This window comes from Seriola lalandi, unplaced genomic scaffold, assembly GCF_002814215.2.
Source record: "Seriola lalandi dorsalis isolate HSWRI2012SDOR001 ecotype SW California unplaced genomic scaffold, Sedor1 jcf7180002054544, whole genome shotgun sequence".
NCBI lineage: Eukaryota > Metazoa > Chordata > Actinopteri > Carangiformes > Carangidae > Seriola > Seriola lalandi.
The window spans coordinates 4,351,876-4,370,652 of record NW_019525097.1 but is presented as its reverse complement, the minus strand read 5'-3'; the positions used below and the strand labels follow the sequence as shown (position 1 = coordinate 4,370,652).

General features: G+C 40.9%; 1 protein-coding gene across 1 annotated transcript; it reads left to right on the top strand.

Moving 5' to 3' along the window:
• Nucleotides 1-5: 5 nt before the first annotated feature.
• LOC111661595 (cytosolic 5'-nucleotidase 1A-like) lies at nt 6-5,686 on the top strand. The gene is made up of 6 exons (XM_023415215.2): nt 6-208; nt 354-521; nt 1,890-2,019; nt 2,206-2,328; nt 3,511-3,695; nt 4,161-5,686. The coding sequence occupies exons 1-6, from the start codon at nt 95-97 to the stop codon at nt 4,524-4,526; spliced, it is 1,086 nt and encodes a 361-aa protein (XP_023270983.1). The 5' UTR covers nt 6-94; the 3' UTR covers nt 4,527-5,686.
• Nucleotides 5,687-18,777: the final 13,091 nt, after the last annotated feature.

The following is an 18,777-nucleotide window of genomic DNA, read 5'->3' as shown; positions in this document are numbered from 1 at the left end:
TCCCTTACTACATTTCCGCAAAGTTTTTAATCTTCCGCTGCTTCACCTTGTTAGAAGATTGTTTAGGTTTCAGGAAACACAGGAAATTATAAAAATGAGTGAAATTAAACCAAACGACGCAGTTGCAAATGACGACAGCGGAGAGGAGAAAGACTGGGCTGCGGCCAAAGCTTTCTTTGACAACCTCAAAACAAAAGTACCGAGACCTGTAAGTATTTTTTTTTTTTTGCTCAACAGGTTACTGCACTAAGCTCTTGTGTAGCTGTAGATAGCTCGTTGCTAAGCTTTGGAGGCTTCAGGTCTTGCATTGCACGCTTGAAGTTTTATTTTCCACTTTTCCTTCCACTCCACAGCCCAAACCCCAGTTCGCTGTCACCATCGCTGTCTCCTCTCGCACTCTCTTCAACATGGTGGCAGAGAGGAAGATCTTTGAGGAAGAAGGAGTGGAGAAGTACGTGGCTCATCAGGTGGAGCATGAAAGCGAGCCCCTGAAACCAGGAGCTGCTTTCCCCTTCGTCAAGGTAAAGTAATCCTGAGCCCCGGAAGTGTCGACCTTTGCAGGGCGTGGTCCCTGAAGTGCACCTAGTCGAATCATTTTAAAGCACGTTGTTGACATAGTCCATACCAGGATCAAGTTTTTCTGTCTTGCAACCTAAAGCCATGTTACACCTATAGTAGCACACCCCAGTCAGTCATGTAACAGCAAGTATTTATCTTTAGGCACTGACAGATCCACTACACTTAGTGAATCATTACTTTTAAATAAATATGGCTGTCCACTTATCAAAGACACACTTTCTCTCCTAATTGGCTGACCGGTCATATCATCCAGCTCTGCCATCATGGAGGCTCCTCACTGAGGATATTTCTCATTTAAAGACAAACTATTCCAGACTTCCCCCTCCTGTACAGTGTCAGGTGCCTTCAAACCTGGGTATTGTCACCCTGGAATAAAGAAACATCACAGGAAACGTGATTGCACCCTGTTACTGTAAAATCATCTTGTATTCATAGGCTGTTATGCAACTACTCAGTGACAGGAGCTCTGTTGCAGACCTGCTACGACGGGCCTGATTTCTCCAAACCTGCCTGGATGTAAAGTATAAACTGACTGTGGACTAACTCACTGGAGCATGTTAATTATTTCAATTGCACCATAGCCAAAAAACAATGGTGCAATTTTCAAGCCCACTATGAAGAGTTTTTGTGGAAACTTGAGGATCAGAGGTGTTCATTCAATTTCTATGAATGACTACATTTTTTTGCTGCATTTAAAATGTGCTTACTTTTGCCTTTAGAGATTTTGAAAATATAGAAGTTGTAAGTTCTTAACATTGTGGATATATTTTTGTTTACTCATACGCAATATTTAAATGGGAATAAGTGAGTTAAGTAAGTTATGTCATTGGGGACAATGATGTATTTTGATCCATGATTTAACCCTGTTAGCAGTCTGCAAGTATTTTTTTTTTTTTTTTTTCCATTGTCAGATATTTAACCTACTGCATGTAGACCAGGAACTTAAGTTAAGAAAGGGTTGATGTTTTAGTGTCACAGCATGGTGAAATACAGATTGTGAAACCTTGTTTCAGCCAGAGTACAGGTCTTCAGCACTGAGTTATTGTAATGTTTTGACATGAAAGTGAAGATAATAATCATTTAACATCATGTAGTATATAGAGTGTTTTGCCAAATATGTTAATCACCTATATCCGATATCGCAGCAGTTATTGGGAATGTACTATGTATTGATTTTCCATTATTGAGCAAATGCACTGGGCAGTTCAAGTGATTAAAATGTTGCAGTGTTTGTGTTGTAACCGGATGTTGAACACTCTGACACAATACCCTGGTTTCTGGTGTGAATCTCTCTCTGTCTTCTCACACAGGCGTTGATGAACGTCAACTCTCGACTGAGGGAGCTCTACCCAGACAGCGAGGAGCTGTTTGACATCGTCTTAATGACTAACAACCATGCCCAAGTCGGAGTGCGCCTCATAAACAGCATTAATCACCATGGTACGCTGTGCCCTAAACCAAACATTGCTGATTACCAGTGGCGGCTCGCCCGCTGCAGCAACAGGCTTAATCAAGAACAGCACTCAGTCTACTAATTACGCACTACAAAACAAGAAGAGCTGTTGTAGGATAATTAGAATGGGATTTCTTTCTTCACATATCTGCTACTTGCTTTCATTCTTTCAGAGTTGACCATAGAGAGATTCTGTATGACGGGAGGGAAAAGTCCCATAGGTTACCTGAAGGCCTACATGACGAACCTTTACCTCTCCAAGGACTCAGAGAAGGTCACAGAGGCCATAGAGGAAGGTGAGTAGATTACAATCAATCATGACACTGTTTTGTGTCATAAAGTGCAACACAACATCAGCCTCTCTCAGCAGCCTTCAGATGTTTCTTGCACTTCACTAATATTTACACACTAGCACGTTGACTTTGTGTTACTCATTGTCACTGTTGAGAGAAATCTGGACGCCACACTGTGCAGCAAGAAGGAACTGGTTGAAGACAAGTTGTGATTTATGGCTCCCTGTCATCTAAATACACACAAAAAAAACAGATAAGAAGCATAAAGACTCAAATTATTACAAATCTTAAATCATGAATTTATCAATATTGAGAAAAAAGTCAGTTATTCAGCAAAAATTCTGTTTCATATTTCATTGTAAACTGAATGTATTTGGGTTGATAATGAAAATGATTAATAGTCGCAATCCTACTTATATGTTCAATTATAAAATTCCCTTTTACCCATCTCAGAATGAGAGGTGTCCATGTCCCGGTCCACAGCTGCCCTCATACAGTGTATGTGATGCATGCTAACAGCTGCCTGGAGCATGCCATGTTTTCAAATGAGACTGCATCTGACCTGTGCAAGGACAGACTTCAGACCAGGCTGTAAATCGCCTGCATATTTGTTTATAACACATTTTTAGTGACAGTCTATCATCGCAGGAGATGTGTGACATTCTGACCAACAAATCTATAAAAATGTAATTTCACACAAGGAAACCATATAGACAAAGACAGAGAGAGAGAGTGTGTGTGTGTGTGTGTGTGTGGGTCATTATGTTTCTCATCCATGCTGCCATTTGAGCTGTTTTCTCATGGATACCACCATCTAATGGCTCCAGATTTATTTATAATGAGACAGAATGGGCTTGAAATAATGGGTCTTATGAAATATTTTTGCTCAGACCACAACAAGTTTACAGTTTCTATTGAGCCTTTCATTCTTACCAAGCATCAGCAATGTGTAGAATTTAGTAACTAAGTCTCAGACAAAGAAGACACAGTGTCGTCTTTTGAGTGGGAAAATTTAAAAAAATATTTTCTTTAATGCTTTGGAAGCTGTGAGACTGCATCAGCTAATCTCCTCTTGGTATACAGATGTATAGGAGATACAAATCTATTGTCCTGGTTGCAAAATCCTAACTAGTGAAGTGACAGTTGATAAAGCTGTTTAGTACATATTCATCTCCTCTCCATCAGGAATTGCCGCAGCCACAATGTTTATGCCGAGCACAGAGACTCAGTTGAGCGACACTCAGCTGAGAGTGGCGTTTGACGGCGACGCCGTCCTCTTCTCAGACGAGTCAGAGATCATCGTGAAGAAACACGGCCTGGACACTTTCTTTGAGCATGAGAAGCAGTATGAGAACAAACCTCTCGCTCAGGTAACCTATGTTTGTTTTTTATGTACTTTAACATCACGTGGACCTCATGGAGGGAGACACTTTGTACAGAATATACTGTATATCTTCACAAAAATCAAACTGATACATCAGCCTGATATTGACCACAATTTAATAATAATTCAATAACAAGGCAGCTGTGTTATTCAGTGCTGATTTTCCTCTCTTATTGCAGATACAGTACATTGAAACATTTTTTTCATAATTCACATAAAAACTTAGTGTAGAGTTTCCTCATTCTGGGTTTCAGTAGAAAGTTACATTGTGCCACTACGGCTTTAATAAGAATTGGTATTCTTTTATACGAGGGAACAGATTGCAAGGGGCTTTCTGGTGGTTCCGTTCTCCAGTGGTTATCCTTAACTACAATAAACATTGCTCAGCAGTTCATGTTCCTTATTGCCTGTGTTGAAAACTTTTAACTTGATTTTTTTTTGGCTCTTCCAGGGACCCTTAAAGTGCTTCCTGGAGGCTCTGGGGAAGCTCCAGAGAAAATTCTACACCAAGAACGAGCGTTTGAACTGTCCCATCCGAACCTACCTGGTCACAGCCCGCAGTGCTGCCAGCTCGGGGGCTCGTGTCCTGAAGACCCTCCGCAGCTGGGGCCTGGAGATCGACGAGGCTCTGTTCCTGGCGGGCGCTCCAAAAGGGCCCCTGCTGCAGAAAATTAGGCCGCACATCTACTTCGACGACCAGATGTTCCACATTGAGGGGGCCAAGGAGATGGGAACCATATCTGCACACGTCCCCTATGGGATCGGACAGAAGTACCACAAGGGGAAACTCATCGAGCAGCCCGCCAAAAAGGAATAACTTCACATAGCAGTTAAAATATTAACTTTGCACTGTTTTCACCTGCGTAAGAAGAGAGTTACTCCAGATTTAAAATTGTATGCAGGAAAATGATCTGTTATAAAAATAACAGCAATTTTTTGAGGATTGAGGTAATGAATTGGTGACGCAGTCTACAAGGTTTCCTAATTTGGGAGGTTTTATAAAGTGTTTTTTTATGATGGGTATTATTGATGAGTGGAGGAATGTATTTTCAAAGCAAGAGTTACACTAGGTGCCATACACTATTTCACTAAATGCTGTTTTGGAAGAGAAGCACCAGATGTATTACCTGGCAGTGCTTTTTAACCATGCTATATCTGTACCTTTTTTAAAGGAATAACCATTTCTCTCATTTACATTTGAGTTTATGTTGGTTTTTTTTTTTATACCACAAACACGTTTATTTTATTTATCTTGGTTCTTGGCCGTTGGTTCTTGGCATATATAACCAGGATGGGAGAATATATCTGCTGTAGTAGTTGGTTTTTTTTCCTGCATTGGATCTTTTATTATCAGCAGCCAGTTTGAGGGTAAATTTGTCCAGCCAAACTTTTCCAACATTTTTGGTGTCTGGATGTAATCTTGCACATTTAATGGGACTCGTTACCATATGGGCTTTATGTATAAAAGGGACCTTTATCAGGGTAGAGGCTTGCAAGGAAAACTGAAGCCGTCTGTCTTAGTTAGTGTCTCTGGTGTTGGTGCACACACTCTATAGAAAATGTCTACTTTTTATTTTTCCTCAAACTTTCACAGTCATGTTCTGTGAGTTGTTTACACTTTTAAACTGTATCTGTATATCAGGAAATGCACTGTAACTACACTTTGCTATCATGTTATGCTTTTCTTTATAGGAGTGACTACATAATATATGTTTGTAGATTCTTTGTGTCTTTCATATTACAAAAATAGCTTGAAAACTAGGAATAACTAAATGTCGTCTTGGAGTTAAACAGTTACACTCATTTGTAAATTTTAATATTAAGACTGGTAATATTTCTAGATTGATCATACTTATGTTGTGGTAACAAGGTAACATGATTTTTGTACTACTTCAGCTTTATACGATCAGATTTCTCTGTAAGTGTTTGGAGCACAGAGTTTGTAGAAGACAAATAAAGGAATGTGGAGGAACCTCATTTGCTTGTCTTTGTCAGTGGTGGATAGTAAATAATTTGTAAGTTGACGTACTTGTACATAGTGTATCCATTTTATACTTCTCTACATTTGAGAAGGAAGTAGTGCATTTTTATTCCACTACATTAACACTGGATTATGAATGAAAAAAACAAACATAATGAGCTTATAAAGTACAATGCATTGTTAAACATGAAGTGGTTTCCAGACTCCGTGTGTTGTGATGCCATACAAAAAGCAATATCCAGTTGGGCCCATTGTTATGTTAGCAGCTCTCTGAACATCTCAGATTGTTTCATTAAAATTGTTCTATTCAAGACCAAAGACCAATATCATCCAATTTTTATTAACCAGTATTTCATTAAAAAAAAATTCTTATCCCAAGTTTGGGAATCATTGGACTGAACTATTAAACTTGATCTAAAGCAGTTCAAACTTCATCTTGACCATCTAACAGGATGATTGCCCCGGGACCTTCCCAAAGTAGGTGGGTCTTTTATATATCATATTTCACATATTCATATATCATACTTGCGTAATCGTGAATATAACAATATATTTCTTAATAATATAATCTTATACTACGATTTCAGAGACCCCTAAAGTGGACCATACTATTTCCTTACGTTGACGTTACTCGAACGTCTCATCTGCCTGCCTCGTTCCCAAAAGTGACTAGCGTCCGCAAATGTCTACACCTGGACGGCCCACAAACAAATTGAGAAATTGAGACACTGTTGGTAAATGTAAGTAGCAGTAGCTAACTATCTAACTTGTTAAATATACTTCACTTTCTTACCTTCCGAGTTTCTGTTTGTGTCACGTATCTACGGAGGGATGCTAATGTTAGCTAGTTTCTAACAGTTTAGCTAATGCTAGCTAGCTGATAGCGCGCCCTTGTTGGTAATGTTGGCTTGGCATTTCATTACCAATGTATAATGTCATGTACCTATATTATATCTAATTTTAACAAACACAAGTTCTCAGATCATGAGCAGTGAGATAATGGAGGATTAGTTGTTGTCGAGATACATTTCGACATCAATATAAGTCCTTTATTAGTACCATCGTGGGGGAATTTGCAGTTACAGCAGCAAAAATAAAACTGCAAAATGTCAAGAGCGAATACTAAAATGTATCAATTTATCTAGTAATAATAATATAGTATCTACAAATCATATTTAAATATGGCAAAAATAGCAGCACTGAAAGGATATTGCTCTGTAGGTGTGTGTTAATTATTGCACATGGTGAGTTTGTTAGTTTTTGGTGTGTGGTCTACTTAGTGCAGTATTTGCTATACAGTCTGACATCAGCAGGAAGGTAAAACCTGCTGTATTACTCCTTCACACAGGGAGGGTGCAACAGCCACTGGCTGAAGGAGCTGCTTAGTGCTGTCAGAGGGTGGGAGATGATCCCCAAAACGAATGAAAGCTTAGCCCATTACCTCCACTGGGTCAGGGGGCATCCCAGGATAGAGCTGGCCTTCATAATCAGTGTGTTCAGTCTTGTCCTGTCAGCAGTGGAGATGCTGCTGCCCCGGCAGACCACAGCATAGAAAACGGCTGATCACAGTTATAAAAGGTCCTCAGGAGTGCGCCCTGCACACCAAAAAACCTCAGTGTCCATAGCAGATTACTGTATTGTAAAGTGCATCAGTGTTGTCAGTCCAGTCCAGTTCATTATTCAGGTGAACTCCAAGGTACTTGTACGAGTCCATGATCTCAGTGTTCATTCCCTGAATGTTCACTGGTTTGAGAGGATAGTGTTTGCGGTTGTGCTGATCTGGAGGCCGCTCCGCTTACAGTTTATTATTTCATTTTAATTATCTTTACTTATAATTAAGTATCATTGGATTGATTTATTGGTACTTTTACTAAAGTAAAGGATCTGGGTAATTTTTCCCACCACTTGTCTTTGTACATGTCAGCAGTAGATGGTGCTATTTAGATGTAATTTTACACCTTGGTGCTATAGCTGCACCTTTACAGTCCTACACCTCGGAGATGAGTCACTTACTTGTAAGCTTTAACCTGTTGAAGTCATGAAGTCGGGTGTCTTTTAGCAAATCTGTCCTTTTTTTAACCCTCCATGTTCCTCAGTGTCTCTCCAGCCTCAGCTGATGGAGAGCACCTCTCATTTTATATGTATAGGATGAAAGAAGCCACAAGGGGGAGCTCTTGCTCAACTAGATTGGGATTAAACAGAAGGGCAAAATAAAAAACAAAGAATCCCCTCCTTTTGTGTGTAAGTTTCTTAAAGTATATAACAACAATAAAAAGGGTGAAACAACACTTGAAAATATCATTTAGGTTAAGTGATGTATAGAAATAATAATAAAAAGAGGAACCTCAAAATGACAAAAAACAGTTTTATCTTACAAAGTGTACAATGCTTTGAGACATATTTTCTCTGTTTGTTATAACTGAGCTCCCACGCGGCCCAATTTTCCAGGTACGAAAATATCACTGCAAAGCACAGCAAGAAAAACAAAATGCAAATCACTCTCCTCAGTGAACTAACATTAGGCCTAATTGGAAGTTAATGAGGTATCCTGCGGTTCCAGATATATTAAAAATATCTGAGGTTTATCCTTCTGGACTAAAATAACACCTAATATGAGGTTCAGAAATGTTCAAGTATTTTTATGTTTTATGCACGCTGAGAGTGGTAGAGGACATGCTCAGATGCTTTATTTTAAAGAATACATGCTGTAAAATATTCCATTACAAGTAAAAGTGCTGCATTCAAAATCCTAGTAGTAGGAGACGTAGACGTCGTAGCATTAAATGGAAATATTCAAATAAAAGTACATCAAAACTGTATTGGAGTAAATATATTTACTTATGTTCTACCACTGCTCCACATCCCCTGATTTTTTACATTTTCAAACTTGCAGACTTCAGCCACAACCGACAAAGTAAAAGAAATATATATATATATACGTAAAGCATACTACACAAAGTAAAAGTGCTCAATGCAGAGAACTGTTCTGTATTAGATATCATATTGTATGGTTATAATACTGTTGTATTAATATGAGTAGCATTAAATGTTGTATCTGGTGAAAATGGTGCTATAATTTTACAATTTTATACACTGTTGCATCTTGATTAGTCAATTAATCGATTAGTTGATCAGCAGAAAATTAATCTTCTCACATGTGAGGATTTGATGCTGTTCTTTGTCACACATGATAGTAAACTAGTAGATAGTAGAATATATTTGTTTTTTTGGACTGTTTGTCAGACAAAATAACATTTAATACAGCACCACAGGCTCTGATGAAGCTTAATGGCCATTTTTTGTTATTTTCTGATGATTTTGGCCAGGAAAAGAAAATCAGCACATTAATGAAAATAATTGTTAGTTGCAGGCCTATAGTGACATGCACAATATTTAATGTATTGCAGCAGAAATATAAAAGTGGCATAAAATGGATATACTTAAGTAAAGTACCTTAACTTTGGCTTGAAGTACTGCACTTGACTACATTTTCTTAGTTACACCACAGTAGACTGTTCATTTATTAAACACAGCTTTTTAGTGATCGTCTTATGTTCTTGATCCTATTTCAGCAACAGGCAGCTTTACCAATTTGGTCACCATGGTAATGACTCTGAATATTGTTCCCTCACTAGAAAATATGAGGATGAGAAGATTGTGAGGTTTAAAAGTCAACGCTCGAGGGGGTCCGGATTTATTTTAATTTTATAATAATTTTCTACAGTTGAGTTATTCGTCTCATCAGTGGATCGTCTTTGCAGCAAGGCACAGTTTTGTCAGGCAGCAGAGTGTGTTCGTGTTTGTGTGCATCCCTGAGAGCTGGGACCCAACCGGCTGTTGCCATGGATACTCGGTGCTGACACCACAAGAACTGTGTAGGCTTGTTGAAGATATAATTAATAACAAAGGATTAGAGGCAAAGGTAGCATGGGGCTCAGTATGAGAAACCTCATCACACAGTTACTATAATTGGCATCCTTTCTTTGTGTGTGTGTGTGTGTGTGTGTGTGTGTGTGTGTGTGTGTGTGTGTGTGTGTGAGGACGCCACAAGAAAAGTTACCAAAAAAATAACAGTGGAAACGGTACTCTCAGACTGCTGCTGCATTTATCTTCTTGACAAGCAATTTGCTCTAAATATGTTTTCTTGGTTGGTGGCCAGAAACTTGTAGGTAGATGTTTTCTGAAAGTAATTTATTTTGACCAGCATCACCTTGGTGGTTGCCTTCATGCCTACATAGTGAATATCTGGGGAAACATAATTAGATAATTGATATTCCTTTAAAATGACATGAACACAAAAGCTTTGTCTAATGTTTACATGGAGTACAGACCAAAAACATGTTGTTTTTAGCCACGACTGATCACTTTTGAATGGACTGCCATTAAATCAGGTGCAGATATTAATGACTTGTTTTCATCCAGGGCCATCTTCAAGCTCATATGGTTAACAAGGTAAATATACCTGCCAGACATCAGTATGTTAGCATTGTCATTGTGAGTGGATTAGCACTGAGTTTATCTTTACAGATTATGCTCATATTTAAAATTAAATGATGTGTTACTGGACTGGTATAATGCTTGAAGAGAAAGAAGCATCCAACACTATGTTACATAATCTGGAATAATGGTTATGAATTGTTCTAGATGTTAATAAATAATGGCATTTGAACAGAAAGTAGTCCAAAAGTAAACAAAAGCAGTCAGAATATACTGTTCCTTACTAATTGAAATTAAAGCTGCATGTCAACCCATGATTATATTTTCTTATATTGTCTGCAGTATTGGGACTACACTTTCCACAAACCACAGAGAATTTACTCCCCCTGTGGCTCTGTGTTCAGTTTCTCTCGGTGAAGTTTGAGTCTCTGCAGGTGGCGCTCATTTCTTCGACTGTTCGACCGTGAAGTCTGTCAACGCTCGTGATAACAACTCAGTGAATCTGCTGCACGATGCTACAGTCGCCATTTGCTGTGTGACTGAGTTGGTGGCGCACACACACACAGTGATGTGACAGGCTCTGTTGACAAAAAACTGTGGTATGATAATGACATGTATTGAGGTCAGCTGGTCCCCCTCCCCAGTAGCACATCCTTATAGAAATCAGGGTATATCCACTCCATACCCACAGTAATTAAAGCTATAGTTTGTAAATCTATAGTGCTCATATGAATGGAGTATGTTTACATTCCTGAAGTGTTTGATCCAGCACAAAGCTTTCGGTGAATGATTTCTAAAGATTAAACTCTGGACTTTTTTGTCGGTTCTAACACGGTTCCTGTTGGAAACAGATGCTCATCACCCTTGTGGTATGCATTATGTGCTTCTATAATTGCTGTCTGACTGATGTTGTTGCAGACCTAACTGCGTTTTCTGCAGGGATCCCAGGAAACCTATCCCTGCATCGCCCTTATTCAATTTAGCCCATTCTCATTTGATTGCACAGTGTGATTCTCTGAAAGCGACCCCACAGGTCCCGAGGCATTGACAAGTGTCTCTGCATGAGATGGATTACTGATGCCTCATCGACATGCTGTTTCCTCATCTTGGCTTTTCACAAGAGCACCTGTTTGCCATTATTGACAGGCTTAGCTAAGATACAAGACACAGTTAGTGAGCTCTACACCCGAACATCCAATATGCAGACCTAAAGATGGGAACAGTTTAAGTGATTCTCTGGAAATGCTTCCAACAGTCAAATCAATCGCTGCTTTGCCTGTTGCTTTGAAAGACGAGCAGGAGAGGGAGGCAGCGATCTTCCTGACATCATGTTGCTTTAAGTTTTAGGTCGGGCTTCCTGTTGCTCTCATATAAGCTATTAATTCACTGACACATTTTATCAGTTTGTAAGGTAAAAACATTAAATGGTGCAGAGTGAAAATAGAAGATTACTTTTTCTTCCAGCGTTTTAGATTTATCTGGCCTGTGTGAAAGGGGATTGGCTGCTCTTTGTCACTGTCATCTCTAATATATGTTGCTTGCTGTTTTTTGCTGTAATTCAGCCACAAGTTAAACTGTCTTTCATCATTTTGAGAAGCATAACACTGACCTCCTGTCCAGCAAGTGTTTAGCATGAGGCAGTGTGGACAGATGGGAGAGCAGCCTCTGATCTGATGAAAAGGGCAGGCCGAGTAGAGACAAAAAAAAAAACCCACTGCCATAGTAACAACTGAGCGGCACAAGGCCATACTTCTTCATGGCTGGAGCTGACCAGCCGTGGCATTTAGTCTGCTGTGCAGGCTTAGTAAAGGATGCAGAGCGTGGCCCCTGCAGAGGCTGAGCCCAGCCAGCCAGCAAGGGAAAGCAGTGTGCAACCACTGAGCAAGCAAGCATCACCAATTATCTCCACCTCTGCGCATGTAGCAGGAATCCATTTCAGCACCATTACCTCTGGGCAGCCATGGGCTGACAGTCTCTCCCATCAGGACGATAGTTCTAAATTGGCTCCCACCCCTCTACACTTCCTGAGATTGAAAAGAGATTATTAAAGACATTCATCATAGAAGAGGCCTGAGCCTGTCTGGAAAGTCTGAAAATGGTGAGAAACGACGGCACAATGGAGAGGGCCTGAAGGAAGAGGAAAAAGGAGGATGGAGTAGAGAGAAAATGATGTAGAGATAGGTCTGTGTGCTGAAGGCTTGGTGCTCCTCCCGGGTACCAGACAGGGTGGTCCCCTGGGTTTCTTGTGAGCCGGTTGGGCTGTAGCAGCAGGCAGGCAGGATGTGGGGCCGAAGTCTGGAGGAACGCATGCACAGCAGGCCACCCAGTCATGGCTAAAACCCCACATATTGGATGCAGCGCTAATGATATCCCTGGAGACCGAAACAATCTGGCTCCTGCATGACAAGATGCACTGTGCAGTGTATTATCTGTGTGTGATCCAGGATGATTTCTTGGGGAAAGACTGTACAAGTATCACAAGTTTAAGGTCTGCTCTGTGGTCTAATGCTCAGACTGGAAATTGGATCATAATGTCTTGAAATATTAAACGTCTTCTGGTTTAGAAGTCTTTGCAGCCAAGAATACAACTTTAGTCTTTTGCAGGAAAGACATTGTTTCAGACAGCACACGCCTAAAGAAGACCAGTAGTTGAAATGCTAGATGTTGCACTGTGTGGATTCCCCCCTCATGCATATTTTAGGATATAGAGCTGAGCCTACATTTTCAGTTCAGATTTCGTACAAGCATTCATTTTAAACTTATGCTGTGAATTATGGTTTCACTTTGAGGAGATGCCACCAGCTTGGCTTGGCATGTGTCATTTAATTTCTGTCAAACTGCTGCCACTCACTTGCCAATCCTGATCTCTTACACCCCTCCCATGCACTGACTAACAGAGGTGTTATCGATGCAGTTATGTAACCACCTGAATATTGATGAACATTAGAGCTAGAGTATGCCCATATGAATTCACCGTTCAAAATGTGAAAGGTTGTCTTCACTCTTCAGATTGCTTGCGTATCAGAAGATGATTAAATTTAGAATTAGAAGACATAGTAGCAGCACGTAATGTGAAACTGTGCATTTAACAGCAGTCACGACCAATTGGGTTAAGTTAGGAAAACTACAAATTTAGGCTAGGCATAGAGTAGAAAAAGGAAAAGAAATATCTCTATAATACTGTATCGAAGAAAAATACTTTAACTTAACTTTTGGATTTCTTTGCATCCAAATTCCTTCCCATTCAAAGTAAGAATGTCATTTAAAGGAATAGTTTGAAATTTTGGAAAATACACTTGCTCGTTGAGGGTTACATTGAGACGATCAATGCCAAGTATGGACCACTTTCAGTCTCTATAATATTGATACTGATGATTCTTTAACGGAATAATTTGGGAATAATGCTAATCATCTGTTTTTTGCAGTAAGTATGTAGTTGGAGCCAGGAGGCAGTTGGCTTATTTTAGCATAAAGACTGAAAGGGAAGGCTCCAACGGCTCCATCAGTTCAAAAATATGCCTAACAGCACCTCTAAAGCTGACTAACATGTTGCACAAACAGAAAAGGAAAATAAGTTTTTGGTTTTACGGATAGTTGTAATATGCCCTGGCCTTCTAGGAAGTCACCACATCTGGCTTTTGTTTGTGAAAGAAATAGCAAACACATTCCCTGTGAAACCACAAAGTGACAGATTTTTTTAATTTACAAGAGAGCCAAGCTAGCTTGTTTTCCTCTGCTTCAAGTCTTAATCTAAAATAAGATAACTACCTCCTGGGTTCAGCTCTGTACTCAATACGCAGACTTGAGAGTGGTATCAGTTTTCTCATATAACACTTTGTAAGAAAGCAAATACATCTATTTAAGGATGTTTCTGATATTATAGAAATTAAAACTTTGTAAATGTACAGTGTGTTGTAAAACAAATTTTAGCTAGAGTAAAGTGCATTAATTTAATATTAGAAAGTTTCTTTCCATTTCCTACATACAGCACATCTTAGAGTCTTTTCATAAGCGTCACTCTTTTGTTAATGAGAGATATTGATGAGATTACTGTAATCCATTAGTCAACAAGCTCGTCCATTAGTCCGTGAGTCTGTGTGTCAGCTGCCATGTGCTCTGTTGGATCAATGCTCTTCTACGACCACTGACCTGGAAAAAGCTGAAAAAGCTTTGCATGCTCTGCTATCAATAGACAGTCTAATTAAGAGCAGCACCCTCGGAGTAAGCTCTGCTCAGCTAGCAGACACTTGCTAGGATTGTATGAAAATTCCCTCTCATTAAAGCCAAACCTGAAGCTTCTGCAGATTAACAGCAGAGCGCTCTGATTTTGGCCTCAGACTATATTATCATGAGAAGATATTATGATGTTTGTTGGCAAATATTAAAAAACAGTGATTGTTTTGTTATACTGACCTACAGTTATGAGACATCTCCATAATTCTCTGCATGAAATTTTAAGTCATGGATGTCCTTGCCTGTCAGAGCAGGGGGTTATTCTGGCCCTGAAGGAGGCCATCTGTTCAGCCTGGAGTGAAAAGTATTGGACCTCTTCTAGGTCAGGCTTGCACAATAATGAGACAGGATTGGGGTAGAACTCTTTAAAATCAGAGCTTTCCACTGGACCATGCATCATCTGCCAATTGCAACAATTAGAGAGAGAGCACATCCATGCAGACAGGACTCAAACCAATGGAACGGACGAGCAGCACAGCCTGTTTCTTCTCCACGAGTGGCACAACCAAGCAGGTCAAGCTATCACAGAGATACCGGGCCCCCTCTGCAGCCCTCTGCCCCATGTTTAATGGCGATCAGGTCTGGCTGGAGGAGCTGATTGGCCTTTCGTCTAACCAGTCGTCCCCCAGCAGCCCAGGAGGCAGCAGGAGCAGCAGGGAAGGCACCAGCAGCCTGTACAGCTGGAGCTCGGGAGTGACCTGCCTCCTGCACAGCTCGATCAAGAAACAGAGCCAGGAAGCTTTTCAAAGTCGACTCAGAGAGGAGAGGAGGTGGGGGGAGCTTGCAGCATGTCCTTCCAGAAGGCCTCATGACAGAGTTCATCCACAGGCAGAGCAGGGAGGAGGCAATAATCATAACACACTGCACGCATGGCCAGAGAGAGGTGGGCTGTGTCAGGGGAGGGGCTCATCCCGGACCCACACCAGCGCTAAAAGTGTAAAATTCCAGTGGCTGCTGGAGGAAAAGATTGAAGCCAAACTGAAGTTTTCACAGTTCTTGGATGAGGTGACATCCAACGTGTTTGACCCAAACAGCCTGCAGGCTTTTGGGAGGCCAGTCTCGCCCTCCAGCTCCACCACCACAAACCCAGATCAGACTGAAGAAAAGATCCAAGTGGTGACTCAGTGGAGCCCCAGGCTGTCCCGCTCAATGGCCCAGCAGCAGGGCTCTTTATTCGAGCAGAAGAAGCCCCAAAAAAAGCCGACTCCCCCTGACCTGACACAGAAAACGTATCTGGAGACGGACATTGACGCTGTGAGGGCCGATGACGAGCAGCAGGATCAGGAGATAAAGGCAGATACATCGGCACAGCTGGATCTAGACGAGAAAAACGTGATTCCACCTCCTCCGCAGTTCTGTCAAGGGTTTGAGATGAAGAGTCCCTTTCTGGAGTTTTATTGTGACTTCCCCAGATACCCCTACAGATCTGCCTCTCTGCCCAGGGGCATCAACATGGTGAGTGATGAAAGCTGTCCCAGTCTTTTATCAAAGCCAGGCCTCTGAACATATGTTATGATTGGATCAGTTTTTTTTTTTTCTCACAAAGTTTGAAGTGATGTCTGAATATATTAAGTCTTTGGGTGATTTGAGTGAGCTGTTCTTGATTTTTCAAGGGTCTTTCTGATGCACTATTAAGAGCGTGAAGAAGTGCAGGGGAAAAGGATGAAGATTTTTTTGTTGTGTAATGCAGTCTATGGGTTTTTGTTTTACTTAAGATTTTAACAGCAATTCACAGGAAATGCATGCAGCACTAAAGAAAATAGAAAACATGAAAGAACAGGGAATTATGCAATATTCATTGTCAGTATTAGCTTAATGATTATCCTACATTTTAGCATTTTTTAGACTAGCATTAACACATTTCTGGCCACTTGGGGGCAGCAAAAATAAGCTGTAAACACGACATTGACATAGCATCACTTTATGAAGTTATAGCAAACTTATTAGCAAACAGTTGCTTATTTACACATCCAGGAGACACAGAGCAACATTATTTTTCATTTGGAGTCATGTTTCTGGACAGCTGGCCCTTGTAAGTCTAATATTCACTCTTTATTTTTTAGCTCTGTCTGTGTTCTCTGCTAACTATCTGGCTGTTTAGGTGCTAAATGCTCCACCACAGTCCCCAGCTAGTGGCTAATTTTGTCTCTCTGCTGTTTGGTGCTGAACAGTGAGGTTTGTTTTTAGAGTTGTTTTTTTTTTTTTGTAATAACAGCTGTCTGCTGCATCCAAAAATGATACTGATGAGAGCAGTGAACAGAAACAGTACAGTTGTGGGCCAAAACGATGAGCAGGAAGATGCTAAAAAAGAGTAATTAGAATTCTTTTATAATTCTCTTTAGGTTTGTCAAGACAAGCAATTCCTTTCACATAAATAGTCATTTTTCTAATAATTAAGTTAATATTGTTATAGGTGTTCTAACAGTTTATTCGTTTTTGCTGGGATACAGAAAAAGTCTCAAAATACAGAAATTTCAAAGGTTAAAAAAAAAAAAAAAAGCTGATCCACACAGGCGTGCTACCACTCAGCTGATCCACAGGTTCAGATGGATGATGTGAGTCTGAGCAGGAGCGCTGCTTCATGCTGACCAGTGAACAGTTTTTATTTTTTCTTGGGTGTGCTCATTAGCATTCTGCCCATCAGCAGCTCCTCCACACAAACAATCTCAACTGAACAATGCAGTCATTTACTGAGTCGGCCCACTCACCAGCATTTATTGTCTGACATCCATTATTTACTCAGCTTGAGACGTAACCTTGCTAAAATGTCTGTGGATGCAGAAAACCTGTTTAAACAACTGTTTTCTGCAGGAATAGCAACTGGTGGTTTCCCCAGACTCACAGCATCAGTGTGCATGTAACAGGAGGAGAGGCTTGAAGGCTCAATTTGCAGTTACTGCATCAAAAGTGAGCGTATTTGCAATCACAGCATGACATTTTATCTCAGTGATAGTTAATACATTTGGCTGTGGCTAAAATTTACTGTATTTCAACTTCTAGAAATCATAAAATCATATTATTTTGCGTTCCCTGGACAACGTGAAGCATCTCCGAAGTACTGATTCCACTGTCAGAGTTTGATTTGCAGTCTGTCAACGTTTCCCCACAAACCCAAAACACACCTGACAAATCTCCGAAAATCGGAACCACTGCTATTAAATAATAAAGGAGAAGATCACATTGCCTTAATTTATTGTCTGATTAAAATTCAGCCTTTGCCGTCACCTTAGCAACTGCTTGAAAAAAGGTGGGTGGTGTGGGGGCTGCGAGGAAGGCATGTGAGCCTGTTGGTGTTCATCGCAGTGTAGTGTGTGTGTGTGTGTGTGTGTGTGTGTGTGTGTGTGTGTGTGTGTGTGTGTGTGTCTCTCTGCAAAGTTTCATCTCCTCACACAAGTCCTTGCAGTAACGAAACATTCTTCACAGGCACACGACCTTCATGCTGTGCACTCGCTGAAGACGCAAACTCAATTCGTGGAGCATCTCTCCGGCTTAAAAACGTATTTTCGTTGATATTCTAACCAGGTTTTGTTTCCCACTGACCCTGGAGATCAAATAATCTGTTCGCAACCGTCGCTTCCTTCATTAACTACACCAGTGAACACGCTCCATTTCCCGCCTTTTAGAACTACAGATGTTTAAACCTACTTCACCAAATCACGGACCATGATAACAGAGCAGCGCGGATGCCACACTCGATCGGGCCTGCACCCTAAACCTGAATGAAGATGAGGATTCTGTGAGAATATTCTCAAGGTGATGCATAATTCATTGCCTTCAGAAAAAGGGCCAGCAACAAACGTATTCTCCCTAACAGCCTGAGACTTGAGATGTAAGATTCAACAGATTGAACCACCTGTTCCCCCTCACCTTCCCCCCATCTCCCCTTTCTTTCTCGGTCTCTCTCCACATCTCCCCCTTTACTCTCTCTCTCTCTCTCCCTCTCTCTCTTCCTCTGTCTTTGCTCCCTCTCTCCGATTCAGCACCTCGACAGGGATATTGAGTTGCTGCCAGTATCCCTCATGGGGGGGGGCTTGCCATGTATCTGCAGTCTGGCTGCAATGGAGGTTTCCGCTCTCCCTCCACACTCCCTCCTTCTTCTTTCCTCTCACCCCCCCCCCCCCATCTCACCCTCTCCTCTCACACTCTTGGTATGATATGATTGTTCTCTTCTCACCTCATGTAAGCGTAGATGTGGACAGCCGAGTGCAGTCTGATGAGTGTTGCATGGGCTTGCTCGCGAGCGGGAGTGGAGGGGGAGAGGAGGGAGAGGAGGGGGGAACGAGCGAATGAGGGAGCAGGGAAGAGAGAGGGGAGCAGAAACATAAACAAAAACAGAGGGAAACAGAGAGCGTGCCTGCTGAATATGTATGTTTCATTTCTTTTTGGGGATGTGTGTTGCGGCGATGCTCTACTTGGC